The sequence below is a fragment of the Nelumbo nucifera genome, chromosome 8 (assembly GCF_055504915.1).
Source record: "Nelumbo nucifera cultivar China Antique chromosome 8, China Antique-T2T, whole genome shotgun sequence".
Taxonomy (NCBI): Eukaryota; Viridiplantae; Streptophyta; class Magnoliopsida; order Proteales; family Nelumbonaceae; genus Nelumbo; species Nelumbo nucifera.
Genome location: NC_142656.1, coordinates 7,330,138 through 7,345,240, shown reverse-complemented (window position 1 = coordinate 7,345,240; position 15,103 = coordinate 7,330,138). Strand labels below are relative to the sequence as shown.

The following is a 15,103-nucleotide window of genomic DNA, read 5'->3' as shown; positions in this document are numbered from 1 at the left end:
CCCGTCACATTGCATGAGATAATCACTTCCACTAAAAAATATAGGCATCACATTGGGTGTTCGCATTTATAGTAGAAACACCAAATATGGTGTTTTTTCAAAAAACAACAATGATACCAAATGTTGTATTGATAACTCAAAGCATTTATTATATACATTATCATAGAATTTGTATTGACCAACCTAAAATGTTGTAAGTAGGTGTGGCAATGATACCAACACAACCTTAGTGACTGGAAAATGATAAATCAATTCCACACCCATAGCATGAAGTTGTCCACAATGAAAATTCATCAAAGCTCCGTTCGCTTTTTGGTAAGCTATTTACCCGGGTAAATGCATTTACCCAGGTAAGTGTTTCTCAGGAAATACTTACCCGGGTAAATGCATTTGCCCATGTTCTTTTGTTTCCCATGTAAATAAGGTAATGACCATTTTAGCCATAAAAATCCAATATTAAAGGGGTATTTTTGTCTCATTCAAGTGTTGACAAGTTTCCCTCCAAGTGGGAAACTTATTTACCCACCTATGAACATAGGTTTCTTCTTAGTCAATGGGAATCAAAATCCAATTGACCAACTTTCCCCCCTCTCAAAATCCAGAAAAAGAACACCCCCCAAAACTCATAAGGGATGGGGTGATTGGTTTGAGAATGAATGGGTATGATACCAGAAGAACTTTGACCAATCACATCCCCTCCTTGCCCTTGGTATAGGGCATAAGTGTAGGAGATCCGGACTGAGTTTCTTGGCATCCAAATTGAACATTTTACTTAATTGAATCCTTGGGTCCAGCTTGTTTGTGATATGAATTTCTTCTGCACTATTGTAAATGCATGAGAGTGTAAATAGGCTGATTGTAAATTCTGGTTTTCTTTTACTTCAAATTTGGCTTTGTCTTATTTGTTTCTATGAATTAAAATAGGAAGTAAAATGACATGCCTAATGAAAATAGAAGCAGAAAGACTTGTTTATTTGGGAGTGAGATTGGTTCAAGATTATGTAATCCTCACTTTATATGAGAGAGAAGGAAATAATATAGATTTTGCATCAATTTTTGGGAAACAGAATTTGCACTGCCGGAAAGTACTAATGAAGTAAAAAGAAAAAAAAAACAACTGTTGTATCAAATAGAAGTGCAAATTATAGTTACAAACAATTAGATGCAAAACTGGAATGGGTGCAAAATTCGTATCCAATTCAGATTTAACTGCAAACAAATAGAGTATATGGTGTACTATTGCAAAAGAATGAAATTGTAGATTATACAGACTACAGTTATATGCTCGGAGATTTGACTTTGGGAGTCAGGCGGCTATACTATACTCCTTTAGTTTTTCTTATGTACATTTGAAATTTTGAATTGCTAGTTAATTTCTTTTTTTTTTTAAAAAAAAAAATTGGTAGCTTATTTCAGATAATCACAAGATAAGATATTTTTTAAATTACGATACAATTCGTAAGCTGTTCTAAAAAGAAATTTAAAACCCAATTAACCCGCCCAAGCCCAATACCCGAGTTTAAGTTTGGCTATTGACCTTAAATCTGATCTATTCGATCTGATATTTCTTTTCTTTTCTTTTATTTGCATCATCATTAATGGTGTATTTGGTTTTAAGGAAAAAGTAGGAAAAGGTAAGAAAACTTTAGAAGGTATTCCTACCTTTTCCTTTCTTTCCTTACCTTTTCCTTCAAATCAAACATAGCCTAAGGTATATGGCAACGGGCAATTTGCTAAGAGCCTCTCTCTTGATGGGTAATATATATAACTTGTGTGCCAACCCCATATACTTGGAATAAGGCTTGAATGATGATAAAAGTATAATGGTACTCACTATGTTAACGAGGTTAAGATAGCAATGATGATAATGATGTAAACGGGGCTTATTAGCTTACAAACAAGCCAATTTACTACTCTTTAGGGGTGGCAATTTCTCACCCAACCCGCTGAATCCACCCAATCCACTTAGAATCCAATCTGCCAATTCAATTTAAATGGGTTGGGTCGAGTTAGGTTGTGGATAACCATTGGGTTAACTAAAGATACACGTATGAATTCTTTAGACATTTTTTTAATTTTCTTCATTTGAATGAAATAATTTATAATTAATGCATTTTTTTATTAATTATTGACCAAAATTAGTTTTGCCTTGAATCAACACACTTCACCAAAATTGACATAAATCCAAATCAACCGAACCCAAATCCGGACCATTTTGGATCAATTTAACCTAGGTTGAATATGAACAAACTTGATCATCTCGGTTTGATTCATTTGGGTCGATTAGCCTACTCCAAACACAACCTGATTCAAACGGGGCAATCTAGACCGACCCGAATAAAGAACGGTTATGTTTGGGCTAGCTAGCCCTAGACCCGAGACCTGCCATAGCCTGATATGGATGAACCAACCCGACTTGAATTCGAAACGGCCCAACCCAATTCCATTAACCCACTATGGACCATCCGGTTTGGTCCCAAACCCATGCACAATCAAATATGGGCCGGTCTGAGTCAATCCATCATTAACTGAACCGGCTCGCTCTGGTCCGACCGGACTAATCCAAACCCAAATGGTTCAACCACTCATGATGTCCTTAGCTCGAAGAGAATTCAATTACATAGTTCAAGTTGGTCTAGCCAATTTGAACCTAAGTGATTCGATCAAACCTGAAATCCGAACATACTCAAATGGCTTTGCCACTTGTGTAAAAATAATACACATATAATGTGATGTGAACTTTCACTACTTGTGTAATTAACAACTACTATTACCATCAAGCTATGACCAACTTATTTGTCAAATGGGAGTTAGTTTTTAGTTTTAAGTACATAAATATAAGATTAATGGGTTTGGGCGGATTATATTGAGTTAAGGCAGATTTGGGTTAAACCCAACCTATTTAATTTTATATAACTGGATCATTAATAGATTGGTGGATTAGATGAATTAAATTGAAGTTCAACCCAACCTGCCAAATTGCCATCGCTACGCTCTTTATTTACTAGCATTCGTTTCCTTAAAACAATATTGCCAATCATGATTTTGTGCTTAGTAAAATATATAGCCAAAAAAAAAAACATACTTGTTATAATGTCAATTTTGTTATAGGTGTTTGTGTAGAATAATACAAAAAAAAAAAATAGAAATTGTTTAAATAAAAAAGAAAAACCGTATAGATTTTTGTGCATTTATTGTTTGTAGAAAAACAATGTCAGCTTGACACGTGGAATAAGTGTTCAATTAGGAATTATCAAATCTGTCCGGCCTCACATTTGCAAGAGGGGAAATTTTGAGGCCTGAAAATAGGGTTTTCATCCAAAGCATGGCTCAGCTTGGGCAGCAAAACCTGGATGCTCTACCCAACTTGCATAGAACCAGGACTGGGTAATTCAAAATGCTCCTATAACCCTATAGAGACTAGTTTGGGGCCAGCCCACCCTTGATCATCCTTATGTTCAATGTGTCCTTCAACGTTCAAAACCCATTATAATAAATAAATTATTAATTAAATAAATGATTTGTTATGTTTTTGCCTTAAATTTTATACTGCAGCTTGTTCCAAGTTCTGATCTGCATCCATGGAGAGGAAAATGAAGGCAAAATTTTTTTGAGAGTACAGGGGCAAAGCCTCAGGCAGTACAAACTTGACTCATATTCAACTTATAGATCTGATTTTTTTATGTTAAGTTCTCAAGGGACCTTTTCCCACTCTTGTAGGCTGTGTTTGGTTTGAAAGAAAAGATAGGAAAAGGAAGGGAAATGCAGGGAGAGCTATACAAACCTTCTATAGGTTTCCCTGCCTTTCCTTTATTTTCCTTACCTTTTTCTTCAAACCAAACGTATTCCTAAATACTCTTTATCTTGTACCCCAAGTTAAATTTACTTGAACAATATTCCTAAATATTGCTATTGAAACGTGCATTTTTTCTTCTAGATTTAGCACTCGAAATCTGTGTGACTTGGATTCACTTGACAAACTCACTTTTTTGTTAATGCCATTCTACATTCTTGACATTGTGGTTCTGTTTTGTGTATTATAGGACTCGCACTATTTGCTATTTCACCTATTTGGTTATTTATGATTCTTCTCCTATTTCGGAATCACTCAGCAATTGGGACTCACTACTAAATGAACCAAACCGCCGATGAAAGACCTTACCAATTGTTTGGCACTTTCAACTGGATGAGTTGCGGCCTAATAATAAGTTTAGAGTTAATTCGAGTTCAGCCCACCTCAGAATTAATAATAGATCGTACAACTCGGATCAGTGTTAAGGGAGGAGGGAGAGGAGATTCCCAATTCACAGGGAAATGTTATTTATAAGGGATGGTGATAAATATATTTTATGAATTCTGAAATAGAGTGAATTAAACTATAAAAAGGCCATAAATTTATTTACATGGTTATTTTGAATTCAGGTGGGTCGAGGGCTGCCCATCACATGGGCTGAGATTGTGCCCAAAACAACCCAAGCCTGAAAGATTTGTTGTTATCTCAATATTTACAGCACAAGCTAAAGAAAATGTAAGCCTTTCTCTTAACGCAGATCATTAATGCGAGCGATAAACATTAACATACAAATTAAAACAACCAAATCAGTATTGTATAGTGAGGACACAAGGTGTTAAAAACTTGATAGAAATATGTATTACTTTGCGATAAAAGTAAAAGTAGGGCAATAAATACTAATAGTGGAGGGTTTTATCTTCTTGATAAAAAAAAAAAAAGGAACTCTTTAGCATCTTAATTAATCATGGGCCATATATATAGCATCTTAATTAATCTGATTTAAAAAATATTTGAATGATTTTAAATGTAACATCAATATTGTCTTTCCCTGATGAAAATTCAAGTGAAAGCAAATGAGAACCTCAGAGAGGCATCTTGAGCATCTCCTTAATATCTCGTTATTCAATGACACTTTGTTTTTTATTTCTTTCCTTGTTCTTCTTTCTTTCTTTCATTTTCATAGGAAGGCGGTGGTTCATGAAACCCCACGTCATTTGATGCTCATGAATCGCACCTTTGGCTTCAGGAGATGCCCTGAAACGGTGGGTGGGTATCCCAAATATTCAAGTTAGCTTCTCTCCAACAGTACTCTATATAGTGGATGGTTTTGGAACTTTGGGTTACAACTATTAGTTATATTTCACTTCACTTGCTAGTTTTAAGAATTAAGAGGGAAGATACTCCATCCACGATGGGGACAGGCCCTCAGGATACCCCCATTTATATTACCACGATACAAATTGCATGCTTCACCTTTCTTTCTTTCATAAAATGAGGAATTAAGAGTGGATCAAGCAATGGTAGCCATGCATGTAATAAATATAATTTACATTTCTTAAACTTCAGTGGCTGGCATTGAGAGGGAGAAGAATGAAGAATCCACAAGATGGATTCCAGTATTGGATGTGAAGGATCAAATGAAATAAAAAATAAAAAAATATGAATTTACATTAGTTAATAAATTATGACTTTGGCCAATTTTTTTTTTATTATTTTTATTGGCAATAAATGACATTGCCAAGTAAAAACTAAAAAATCAATTTTATTGGTAATAGAAATGACATATTTTATGGGCAAAATTCCATACTATTTATTGCCATGTGAATCGTGTGGGAAAATTCCATTTTATTTCTATATATAATGTGGCATGTAGTGAGAAGATGGATTATATCGAATAAATAACTAAAAAGTAGAAATGATTCAATTATGTGTCTACATGAGCTTCCAATGTTTGAAATGTGTCTTGGAACAAATTGAAACTCAACCAAAAAAAGAAAAAGAAGAATCTTTAGAGGCCAAGCAGAAGAAATTGATGTATTTCCTTAGAATTTTATTAATATTTAATTTTCATTTTTTTGGTAAAACGATATGTTCATTGTTAGGATTTTAAAAAGGGAAACGATGCCCACCCCGCCCCACAAAAAATTAAAAAGAAAAAGAAAAGGAAAATACCTGGATTGAAATCACACTATCTTCACTGGTTGAGAATACGGGTGTCAATGGACTGTTTTTGGGTTGGACCCGTACAAATCAAAATTAATTTGGATAAATTGGACAGACCAATAAGATATATTGAATTAGACCAATCTAAACTTAATGCTCCAAAGTTTTTATTGGATTGGACCTAGTCCATCTGTAATGGATTTATATTGGATTGGGTTGGATTTTCGAGTGAACCAAATCTGGTCTATTGATAGAAGATAAGAATACATGTGTTCATGGATCATATTTAGGTTGGAATTAGGGGTGAATTCGGGCCGAGCCGAGCCGAGCTGAGCCGAATACTTGGCTATTTGAGCTTGGCTTGCTGAAACTGTGTTACGTTCAAGTTTGGCTCAATTCAAAGCTTGCGAGTTCGAGCTTGTCTCGGCTCAAGTTTGACTGCAAGCCAAGTTTTTTTTTTCTAAAAAATAAAAAAATATAAATATAAATATATATTTTTTATTTTACATACAAAAATTTAAGATTTATAATTTTTTATTATTATGAATATAAAAAATAAATATATACATACAAAAATGTTTTTATTTTACATAAAAAATAAGAATTATAAAAATTATTTACTATTATACATAAAAAACAATAATATTATATATAAAATAATATTATATGTAATATTAATTATTTATTATACTAGGCTCGTGAGGCTCACGAGCCGAGTTTCACTGGGCTCAAGCTCGGCTCGATTAGTAAAAAAGCCTATATATTAAGCTCAAAGCTCGATTTAAACTGAGACGAGCTGAGCTCAAATAGATTGTGAGAAGCTCAAATCGTGGCCACCCCTAATTGGAATAAATTTAAATTAAAACCAATTTAAACAGATTGGACAGTCTAAACATTGAATTGGACTGGTCCACAATGATCTAGAATATTTATCACATTGGATTGGACCTGATCCATCTATAATGAACTCATATTTAACCAGATCGGATTGGACCAAAACAGATCCAAATGATACCCCTAGCCGAGGGGCTTTGGCTTTTAGATGAAATGAACCCGCCAATAAAACTTCACTTCACCAAATAATCCTGCCCAGGCCAGTATCCCTTGAATTCTCATTTGCCGTATACAAACTTTCCATTGACTTTTATGTCAAAAATATGCGATTTGATTGTCAGTTTTTCCTTTATTTTTTATTGGAAGGTGCCAAACATGTCCTCACAAATGGGCGCCTCACTGTGCACTGGAAACAGTAAAAAAAACGACTCCACTGGGGATCGAACCCAGAATCTTTGGTTCCGTAGACCAGCGCCTTATCCATTGGGCCATGGAGTCCGTACTTGTGATTTTCTTTTGCAACATTCTATATTCGTTAAATAGAAAGAAGGTGCCTTCAACAGTACGGGAGATTTGATTCTCCAGGAACTTCTGCTGCTCGAATTATTCCCTTCATCCACCCCCCCTGGCATGGACCACCACAATTTTTTCCTGCCTCATTGCCCAGTTCAAAACTACCATATTCTTATGCTTTGAAGATTAGTGGTACTTGTTAGCTACAAGCTTCAATCAATGCACGATTGGATTGGGAGCCGTGCATGATGATTATTTCAGTGCAAAACTGCAAATGGGTTGGAGAAGTTTTGAACCTATAAAACATAAACAAGTCATATAAAAAATTGGTCAATTCAGATCAGTCTAAAGCCAATAACCTAACCAGTTAATCATGCTTAGTCAGAGGCATCAAGAAAGGCTAAGTAATCATCTATATTTGGACCATGTTGGAATTACCAGTCACAGTGAGAATGGCTTCCTTGGTGGGTCGGGCCAAGATTCTGACTCCTAGTTATAAGCCACCATAAGCCCATTAAGAAGCATATAGATAATTGACCCAGAATGGTGCAATATTCCCTTGGAATCTTAGTAAGTTCTAGTAAATGGCTAACAATAGCATATCAGATATAAAGATTCCAAAAATTCCTAACTAAAGAAAGATTCCACGACGTATGAGCACTGGAGTATAGAATAATATATGGTGGAAATAAACAAACAAGGAAAATGGAAAGAACGTTTTCATTTGTTACCTCCTTGATTGCATTTGTTTCTCATATATATGGACAATATTGTTAGCTTCTCTGATTAATGTTAATTTGTAGAGGATAATCTTGACAAGGCAGCGGCCCCACTTGAGTAATTTATGCGGCTGACTCAACTAAAAGCTGAATTTGTCATCTTTTGCCTCCTAGTTGTCCCCGCCCCCCTCCCCCCTTGATGCCATATCCCATGCTTTTCAATTAAACCATTTTGTATACCTTTTTCTGAGAACTCTAGCTATATATACAGCAATGGCTGCTCATCAGGTTCATTCAAATGCTTACGAGTTACGACCTTCTATTGAGGACAATAGCGCCAATGGAGGGGTGTCAAGTTTTTGGCTTATGCTCCCACGGTTTGCCCACAAACCCAGGGATGTCATGGATTAATGCAGACTTCGGTTCTCGTGGGTTAGCCAAGCAGGGTCAGTTGAAGTCTTCACTGTTGCTATTTTCTTCTTGATTTATGTCTCTAGTCTCTACCCACGTCTTTGAATTTGGAATTGTATCTTTGAAATCTTGCTTCTGTGAGTACTGGGCATTATTTATGACATATTGAAAAGTTGAGCAGCAGGATTCTGTCTTGTTTGCTTTCTTTCTTTCTGATTTATGAATTCTACTACTTTCATGCTTGCTTTGTAACATATTTATGTAAGATAAAGATTTCCATGGGCTACTATATTTTTTATGGCAAGGCTAAGGCAGTCCCATGCATGTGGGCCTGGCACATGGTTGTTATTCACCAAGCCTGACCCATGAGTACCCACTACCCAGCCCATCTCTGATCTGGGCTGGCACATGGTTGTTATCAGATAGAGTTTCAGTTTGTTAATATGATCGATCTACTTAAACAACTAATAAACAAAAAAAAAAGCTTAACTCAAATAGATTAATGTTCTTTCATTCCCAATCTTTGTTCGTTCGTTTCGGAGGCTTCTTATTTCTGTAGTTTTTATCGAGCAAGAAGCCAAGCACCCTCTCCTGACTCCTGAGAGAAATGTTACTGTCCAGGTTTCTCATGCAAGCCACTTCATTCAGCAATCTCAAATGTGAAATTCATCGATTCCTTCAGCCTTGACAGGAAGCCGCTTTTACTTTGTGGTGGCAGTGCATCCAAGAAAAAAGCAGTTCAAGTTATATCTCCCAATGTTTCATCACTAAGCATGACAATAGACTTGCTAGATGCCTACGACGATGAATACAACGGGGTTGTTATTGACCCAGAATGCTTACCCACCAGTGCTAATGCATTTGCATCCATCCTCCGCACTTCCCTCTCCATCTGGAAGCTAAAGGTCTGATATCTCATCATTTCTGCTGGGTGCTTAGTGACAATTTCTAATTTTTCATTCGATGATTAGGATGGATAATAAGTGCAATTATGTATTCTTCTTAATTTGTCTGGTCTTCAGTAGATTATCATTTTCTAAATTCATAAGCCACTGAATTTCTAGATACTTAGTCATCTTTCTTTCCTTTAATGATAATTAACCATTGATTTACTACCACCCCAAATCAACTTGTTTACCTTTAATCAATTCTTATTCGGTGCGCATTGCAGAGAAAGAAGGGGATATGGCTCAAGATATTAGAAGCACAATCTGATCTTGTCCCAATTGCAATTAAGGTACTATCTTGTTTTGCTTTCAAGAACGAAACTAGTTTAAGTGTCATCTAATATCTAATGTTTTGAAAACCGGACCAGACTTGGGCAGTTTGGAACTGAGCCCTTTCAGCTGGTTCAATCAAAACTGGGAAACCAGAATCTGTCATAAAAATGGGGAACTTAACCTGGGCATTCTCCGGCTTATGCCTGGTTCAGTTTTCAAAACCTTGCTACCAGAGACCAGTCCAAGTTCTGCTCATGTGCCTAAACAGACATAAGCTCATGAACCATCTGAGAACAGTAGACCTGGCAAAAAGTTGACCCAACCCGAAAAAACAGGGTTAGGATCTCATATTTAGCTACATGAATTTGAGAATGACCCGACCCAACCCGACCCAACCCAGAAAAGAAAAACTGGGTTGATAGACAAATTTCAACCCAAAGACCACTGGTAAACGGTAGCCATCTGAATAGGCAATTTCCTGAATTTTAAGCACTGCATTCTATTTTGAACTATTCTTCTTAAGTTTCAGCTCCATCTGTTTTCAGGAAGGCTTCAGTTGCCACCATGCAGAGCCTGGCTATGTCATGTTAACATATTGGATTCCTGATGAACCCTGCATGCTACCTGCTAGTCCTTCACATCTAATTGGTGTAGGAGGATTTGTAATCAACGACAAAAGAGAGGTTGGCTTGCCACCTTTGCAATACCAGCATTTTGTTTCTGAATTTACTTCTCTATATGTTTCCTATGAGATAATCAATTAGCTTACTTACCCAAAAGTGGCGACTTATCTTCCCTTTGTTATTTAGGTCCTTGTAGTGAAAGAGAAGCAATGCCCTTGTAGATGCTCTGGTGTGTGGAAGTTGCCTACAGGCTTTGTAAATAAGGTAATTGCCTTGAAATCTGGAATGTCACCATAACATCTGCAAACAACTCTTTGCTTCAGGAACTGGGAAAGAAAATTATACCCATCATTCATGATTAAGTTATATTACATTTTCCTTGTAATCTAGTTAAAAACATTTGCATTTCTTTGATTTATTTCATGTATAAATGTATATTTCAATCATGAAAATAACTGTGTGGTCTTTCTCAGTCAGAGGAAATTTTCTATGGAGCAGTAAGGGAAGTTAAAGAAGAAACCGGGGTAAGCAGAAATTCTTCTCCTTCATTTCTTTCCATCTGGGTAACATGGGATGACTTAACCTTGATCCTCCACAACCCTTCAGATATGCTATGTCAACTTATGTTAATTTAATTTACAATAGTTCTCCTGCAATTTTTTTTTTCTCCCATAAGGTTACTTAAGCTGTAGTTTCCTTCTTCCTTTTGCAGATAGACACTGCTTTCTTGGAAATGACTGCTTTCAGGTGAGAATAATCCATGTTTCTTTAAGCACCACATTCTCTTTTGTCCATAACCGGTTCATAATTCTTTATGCTTATCCAATTATACCGGTTGATGAATGTTGCTCTGTCAAAATAGTTGCTTATCTTTTTATTCATCTCCGTCTTCTCTTCTTAATGAAAGAGAAATAAATATTTTTATTGATTCTTCAACACTATCATATTATTTAGAGAAAAAAATGTTTACCATAGCTTTGGTCTTCTACACATATATATTAGTTGCATTCCCCAAAGAGTATATCCATCTTAAAACAATATCCCCTTAAGGCCTTAGAGGCTTAAACAGCTTTTTATATTGTTAAGAATTGAACTATTGCAAGGAAATAAGCATAAATCTCTATTTTTATTATTATGTCAATCAAATCAATAGGGGACCATTGCTTAGTACAAATGTACAATAGTAAAATTAAGCAAGACTAAAAGCAAGTCATTTTCTGCAAAAAATGTCAAAGGTTAAGTCCATATCCAGTGCACCCCTCTCAAACGTCAAGACCCATGTAAGTAGGGCTGTCAATGGGTCGGATATTGGTCCAACATGGACCGGTCCAATATCAGTCCATTACAGATGGACCAGGTCCAATCCAATCCAGTGAATACTTTGGATCATTCCGGACTGGTCCAATTCAATGTTTGGGCCATCTAATCTGTTCAAATTGATTTTGATTTAGATTGGGTCCAACCCAACCCTGGTCCATTGACACCTGTACTCTTACAGATATTGGCTCAATCTGATCCAGTCCAGTATAAATCCATTACAGATGGACCAGGTCCAATTCAATCCAATAAATACTTTAAGTCTGGACTGGTCCAATCAGCATCTCTTATTGGTCTGTCCAACCCGTTCAAATTGATTTTGATTTGGACAGTTCCGACACAAACCCGGTTCAGTGACTCCTTATATGTAAGTGGGGCCATTATTGGCTTCACTTTGGATCTGCTACAAACAAGGTGTGTATAACAAGCTCTGTAACCCAATCAGGAGTGAACATGCTGGTGCCTCGTATTCACTCCTGATTAGGTTAAGTAGCCCATTGTACAGATCTTGCTTGTAGCTGTAGCAGATCCTACCCCCATTGGCTAGTGCCTAGTGGTTCTTTATTAATACGATCGAGTAACGCTATGTAACAATGAGCCTGAATCTATTGAAGGGGAAAATTTTCTAAGCTATAGTTCTCAATCTCACTGCTAATTGCCAGGCATGCTCACCTTGTGGCTTTTGAGAAATCAGATTTACTCTTCATGTGCATGCTTAAGCCTTTGTCGTTCAACATCAAAATTGACGAGAAGGAGATTGAAGCTGCTAAGGTACAGTAGCATTAAATGGAATGAATAGACTAATTGTTGATCTTCTTTATTGGAAACTTTTTTCCTGTTAATTTCTCACAGTGTGTGATGATTTGCTTCTTCAGTGGATGCCTCTGGATGAATTTGTTGGGCAGTCATACTATCAAGAAGATCATATGTCAAAGAAGGTGATTGATATCTGTGTGGCAACATATGAAAATCGTTACAGTGGATTTACTGCTCACCAGGTGGTCTCTAAATTAGATGGAAAGTTATCTTACCTCTACTACAATGAATTTGAAGAGAAATTGATAATATAGATTCAAGGCATTGTTTACATGGCTTATGGTGAACTGTAAATCTGTGCCACAGTCACAGCAAATCTAGAATTGAACCATATGGTGATTCATGCAACAGTTTAGGGTGAACCCAACTGCTAATAATGTTGAATAAGCTCACAACTTAATGTTAGTTTCTTCAGTATATTTAACTTATGCAAAATGGTTCCTTCTTGGTTTTCTAAAGTTACTCTAATGAAATTTAATCAACTTGTAATATAACTTTATATATAGCTCAGACAGGAGGGCTTCTCCTTCAAACATGTTTCCAGGCCTACAGTTTCGCAGAAAAAAGGGGGCTAAATGAATTATTGATAGGATCCTCCATCATAAAGTGTTTTGTACTATTGGAGGGTCGCAAGGTTAGTTGCAGTTATGACTCCAATTTGGCGGGGCTGTTTCCACATCTCTACCTACCCGCATTGAGAATATCTCCCTTGTTATTCACAGGAAGATGTTCTCAATGTAGTGCTATATGAGTAAGGATGTGGGTAGCACCAGGTTTTGATTGAGCATTTGCCAAACTTCCAATGGGTCCATCGCAAAGGCCCAGGCCCGATGCTGTGTAAATTCTTTTAGGCTATGTTTGGTTTGAAGGAAAATGTAGGAAAATCTTTACAAACCTTGTATTGGTTTTCCTGTCTTTCCCTTTCTTTCCCTACCTTTTCCTTTTAAACCAAAAATAGCCTTAAGTTTTAGGTACCCAACTTATTCCTAGTAAGTGAATGTGCTTTCATTTCCAACTCAAATAGAAAAAAAAACCAGCAAAAGGGGTTATCTAGATGTTGAAAGGTTCCATTTATTTAAAATAAATCTGTTGTGAATTTGGCATCAATCCACGGATAGGATTCAGTCCACCCCTAAAAAATCATAGCTTCACCTAGGGGTAGACTGAATCATAAAAACCCCTAATTAAAAATCAACCTAATTAGTCTCCTGAATCAAACAAAAAACCCAACCGAAGCGCTTCGACCTAATATCTTGTACTCATGAAAGATTTGATGCATTAACTTGCCTACGAGCTGGAAAAAAAAAACTGGCGAAATAGATAATGTAGGCCATTTGTCGTTTTTGAGGTCATGGGCCAGGCCTGTCCTGTCACCTGGTAAAAGGGGTTTCCTTTTAATAGGGGTGCAATTTTTTCGGGGTAAGAATTTTGTTAAAACTTCAATGGGCCCAATCTCGAAACAGTGTAAATTATTAACTTGGGCCAGCCCGACTTGCACTCTTTACCTTTTAAGCTTGGGAATTGGGATTGACCAGAATATCGGGCCTAGAAATGTTTTAGGCCCATGCCCAATCCATCTTCTATGCACATCAGTGCTTCAAAAAGGGGCACCCCACAACACATCCTAACCATATATCGGAAATATCTCATGACATGTCTCATCATCTTCCACACTTACCATCGAAAGATATTCCCGATACATGATTAGGATGTGCTGTGGGGTGCCCCCTTATGGGGCGCTGATGTGAACTCGCCTGAATCCAGGCCAGTCTTGAATAGAAAATCTAAGCCGTATGCCATACCCATAAATTTGTTGGCTGGAGAAGGCATTGTGGACTGAGCTATAAATGACCGAGTTAGATTATTTTCCAATTTGACTTTCCATTTTATTTATCAGTCTATTTTGCTTTTCTTAGGCAAATAAGTACTTATTTTGGGCCAAGACCACATCATTAAGCATTTGAAAATATTTTTAAGTACTTATTTCCTTTTTGGTTCTCGTCATTTTGAAAATATTTATATTATAACACGAAAGATGATGAGAATTTATTAAAACAATTACTTTCTTTTAATAAGTAATTATACTTATTTTTCAAATAATCAAATCCCCAACTCACTCCGCGTTAGTATCTAGTAGATAATCCGATGAGCATATAAATGAATAAAGTTTGTGAAATTATGAGTAAAGCTATTTTAGGTTAACTGCCAACAATCTAACATAGACACCAGTGTGTGTATCACATGGTTTGGCTTCCCCCTGTTGTTTGGCGCCGCGATCCATGGCTATCGCATCGTGGTGTTATCAGGCCATGGTTCAGGCGTACGCCCAGATACATGAAAGTGTATAGCCAAACAAGGCAAGCTTTTGCAAGCTTTACATCACAGCCACAAGTGGTGAAGTTGAACAAGTGTCCACATACATGAATGTAGGAAATTGAAGCCATTATCTTTTTCCGGCTTCCAGCCAGAGACCCTTTTCAGCATTGAGACTACCGATCAAATTATCTAGACAATCTCATGTGACCCCCACCCACTTGTGCTTTGTGTCTATTATTGCTAAAAGGTGCAATCTACCAACTAACGCTCTCCATCATAATGATCGATTCTGGTCCCTTTTTATTATTCTATACTAATAAGTAATGCCCTCCACATGCAAGGCACGTAATTGGCTTCTTAATTCCTAATTTTTTTCCT

The 15,103-nt window shown here is 36.5% G+C and overlaps 1 protein-coding gene and 1 non-coding gene across 2 annotated transcripts; one reads left to right on the top strand and one right to left on the bottom strand.

The window, feature by feature from the left end:
* Window positions 1–7,215: 7,215 nt before the first annotated feature.
* Window positions 7,216–7,288, bottom strand: TRNAR-ACG (transfer RNA arginine (anticodon ACG)). Its single transcript has one exon. It is a non-coding gene; the product is annotated as a tRNA-Arg (tRNA).
* Window positions 7,289–8,310: 1,022 nt separating this feature from the next.
* Window positions 8,311–12,838, top strand: LOC104588251 (nudix hydrolase 8-like). Its single transcript, XM_010246102.2, has 9 exons — window positions 8,311–8,468; window positions 9,055–9,338; window positions 9,605–9,670; window positions 10,199–10,336; window positions 10,463–10,540; window positions 10,750–10,800; window positions 10,989–11,023; window positions 12,256–12,364; window positions 12,469–12,838. The coding sequence occupies exons 1-9, from the start codon at window positions 8,321–8,323 to the stop codon at window positions 12,661–12,663; spliced, it is 1,104 nt and encodes a 367-aa protein (XP_010244404.2). The 5' UTR covers window positions 8,311–8,320; the 3' UTR covers window positions 12,664–12,838.
* Window positions 12,839–15,103: the final 2,265 nt, after the last annotated feature.